This window comes from Alligator sinensis, unplaced genomic scaffold (assembly GCF_000455745.1).
Source record: "Alligator sinensis unplaced genomic scaffold, ASM45574v1 scaffold1023_1, whole genome shotgun sequence".
Lineage (NCBI taxonomy): Eukaryota > Metazoa > Chordata > Crocodylia > Alligatoridae > Alligator > Alligator sinensis.
In genome coordinates this window covers 18,540-20,383 of record NW_005842373.1, presented here as the reverse complement: position 1 = coordinate 20,383, position 1,844 = coordinate 18,540, and the positions used below count along the sequence as shown (strand labels likewise).

Sequence of the window (1,844 nt, the reverse complement as noted above, 5' to 3'; positions counted from 1 at the left end):
CCTCTCAATCGCATCCCCCCAGGGGCTGCTGGCGCCGGGCTCCTCCTTGCACTGCGGGGAGATCCCACGGCCAGTCAACAACGCTGCCAGCCTCGCCCCACGCCTCCCTCTACAGGCCACTCCGGGAAGAACCCTTCATTTTCATAGCCACGCCACGGAGGGAGTGGCGCGCGGGTTCTATTTGCATCTCCGCAGATCGCTTGCATATTTGCCGCGCGGGGGCTGCCGGGGGCGCGAGGGTCAATGCTGGAAATGGGTGCCCGGAAGGGGCGGGGCGGGGCCGGGCATCTTGGGCAGCCCCTGGAGTTCCTGCGTTGGAAGTGGCGGCGGGTCTCTCCTCAGTGGAGGCGGCGACCCGGGACGGGAAGTGATGTATAGAGACCGGGTGTAGTTCCGTGTTCGGCGCCGCTCCCCAAGCATGCAGCGGGGTGTACCTCCCGCATCAGGCGGGGGCTCAGTCGGTCCCTGAATCGCGTGCGCCCGGCATGCGGGAGCCCACATGCTCGTGCTCTGGGCGTGCCCGGACACCTAGGTTCTCTGGGTGTGTCCCTGGCCCGGCCCCGCCCCACCGCCCCCAGTCCCGCAGGCCCCGCCCTATGTGTCCCTCACTCACAGGCCGTAGCGGGTCGCTGTAAAGCCGGGCAGGGGGCTCCCCTGTGTAGGAGCCCTGGTAGGTATCCAGATCTGGCGAGACACAGAAGGGGGCTGAGACCTGGGGCGACCGCAGCTCCTCCACCAATGGGGAACCCGAGGCCCAGCTCCCCAACTCACCTTCGCGCCTGTAGCCACGATTGGGGAGTACGGAGTGGTCTGGTGTCATGTAGGATTCCCGGATGTAGAGCCTGGAGGGGCTCGGGTCTGCGGGTGTGTGGGAGGAGTTAGTCTGACCCTCAGCCCCCAAAAACCCCAACGGTGCCGCTCACTCCAGCCCTGCAGTCCCCTGCCATAGCCCCACAGGCCCCGCTCACCCTCTGCCGGGTATCGGGCCCGGGCCCCATTCTCGGGGTACTTGTAGAACTCTCTCATGAAGGTCTCAGTAGTGAGGGGCTCTGCAGGGGGGAGAGGGGAACAAGGGCGAATCAATCCAGGCCGAGGCTCCCCGTCTCCCCTCAACCCGTCACTCACCTGGAGGCTCCCCCGGGCCCCGCTGCGTCGTGCGCTGCCGCTCCACCTCGTAAACCTTCTTCTCGTAGAGCTTCCGTGTGGAGCCTGGGCGAGGGGTTGGGAGGGTCAGAGCCCCCATAGCCCGACCCCTCACTCCCGACCCGCAACCCCCTTCGCCCCACATCGGGACCCCCGTGGCTCCGCCCCCTCATACCCACGACTGGCCCGTGCGAGATCTGGTAGCTCTTGAGTTTGGCAATGAGCTCGTTGTCCGTCAGGCCCTGGTACTGCTCCATGCTGCCCGGAAGAGGGGTGGGGGAGCTTGAACGCAGGCGTCGGGGTCTCCGGGAGCTCCGCGGGCAGGGAAGGGAGGCTACGGGGCGGGAGCAGGGGGCGCGGCGGAGCTGGTCATACCCACGACTGGCCCGTGCGAGATCTGGTAGCTCTTGAGTTTGGCAATGAGCTCGTTGTCCGTCAGGCCCTGGTACTGCTCCATGCTGCCCGGAAGAGGGGTGGGGGAGCTTGAACGCAGGCGTCGGGGTCTCCGGGAGCTCCGCGGGCAGGGAAGGGAGGCTACGGGGCGGGAGCAGGGGGCGCGGCGGAGCTGGCAGGGGTCTCGATCTCGGGCCGGGCCAAGCTGGAGCCGCAGCGACTGGGAAGTGACGGGAGCGGGGCGGCCCCACCCCCAAACTACGTTACCCAGAGTCCCCCACGGCAGCCCGAGCGCCGGCGCGGGGAGC

General features: G+C 68.1%; 1 protein-coding gene across 1 annotated transcript in view; it reads right to left on the bottom strand.

Moving 5' to 3' along the window:
• Positions 1 to 1,765, bottom strand: part of EMD (emerin) — a 2,941-nt gene extending 1,176 nt beyond the window's left edge. Inside the window, exons 1-7 of the mRNA XM_025210783.1 lie at positions 1,712 to 1,765; positions 1,319 to 1,511; positions 1,126 to 1,209; positions 969 to 1,049; positions 772 to 858; positions 614 to 684; positions 3 to 51 (exon numbers count right to left, since the gene is read on the bottom strand). Of these exons, the coding sequence (XP_025066568.1) occupies positions 3 to 51; positions 614 to 684; positions 772 to 858; positions 969 to 1,049; positions 1,126 to 1,209; positions 1,319 to 1,400 (454 nt within the window). The 5' untranslated portion in view covers positions 1,401 to 1,511; positions 1,712 to 1,765. The remainder of the gene's footprint in view (positions 1 to 2; positions 52 to 613; positions 685 to 771; positions 859 to 968; positions 1,050 to 1,125; positions 1,210 to 1,318; positions 1,512 to 1,711) is intronic.
• Between the last annotated feature and the right edge of the window lie 79 nt (positions 1,766 to 1,844).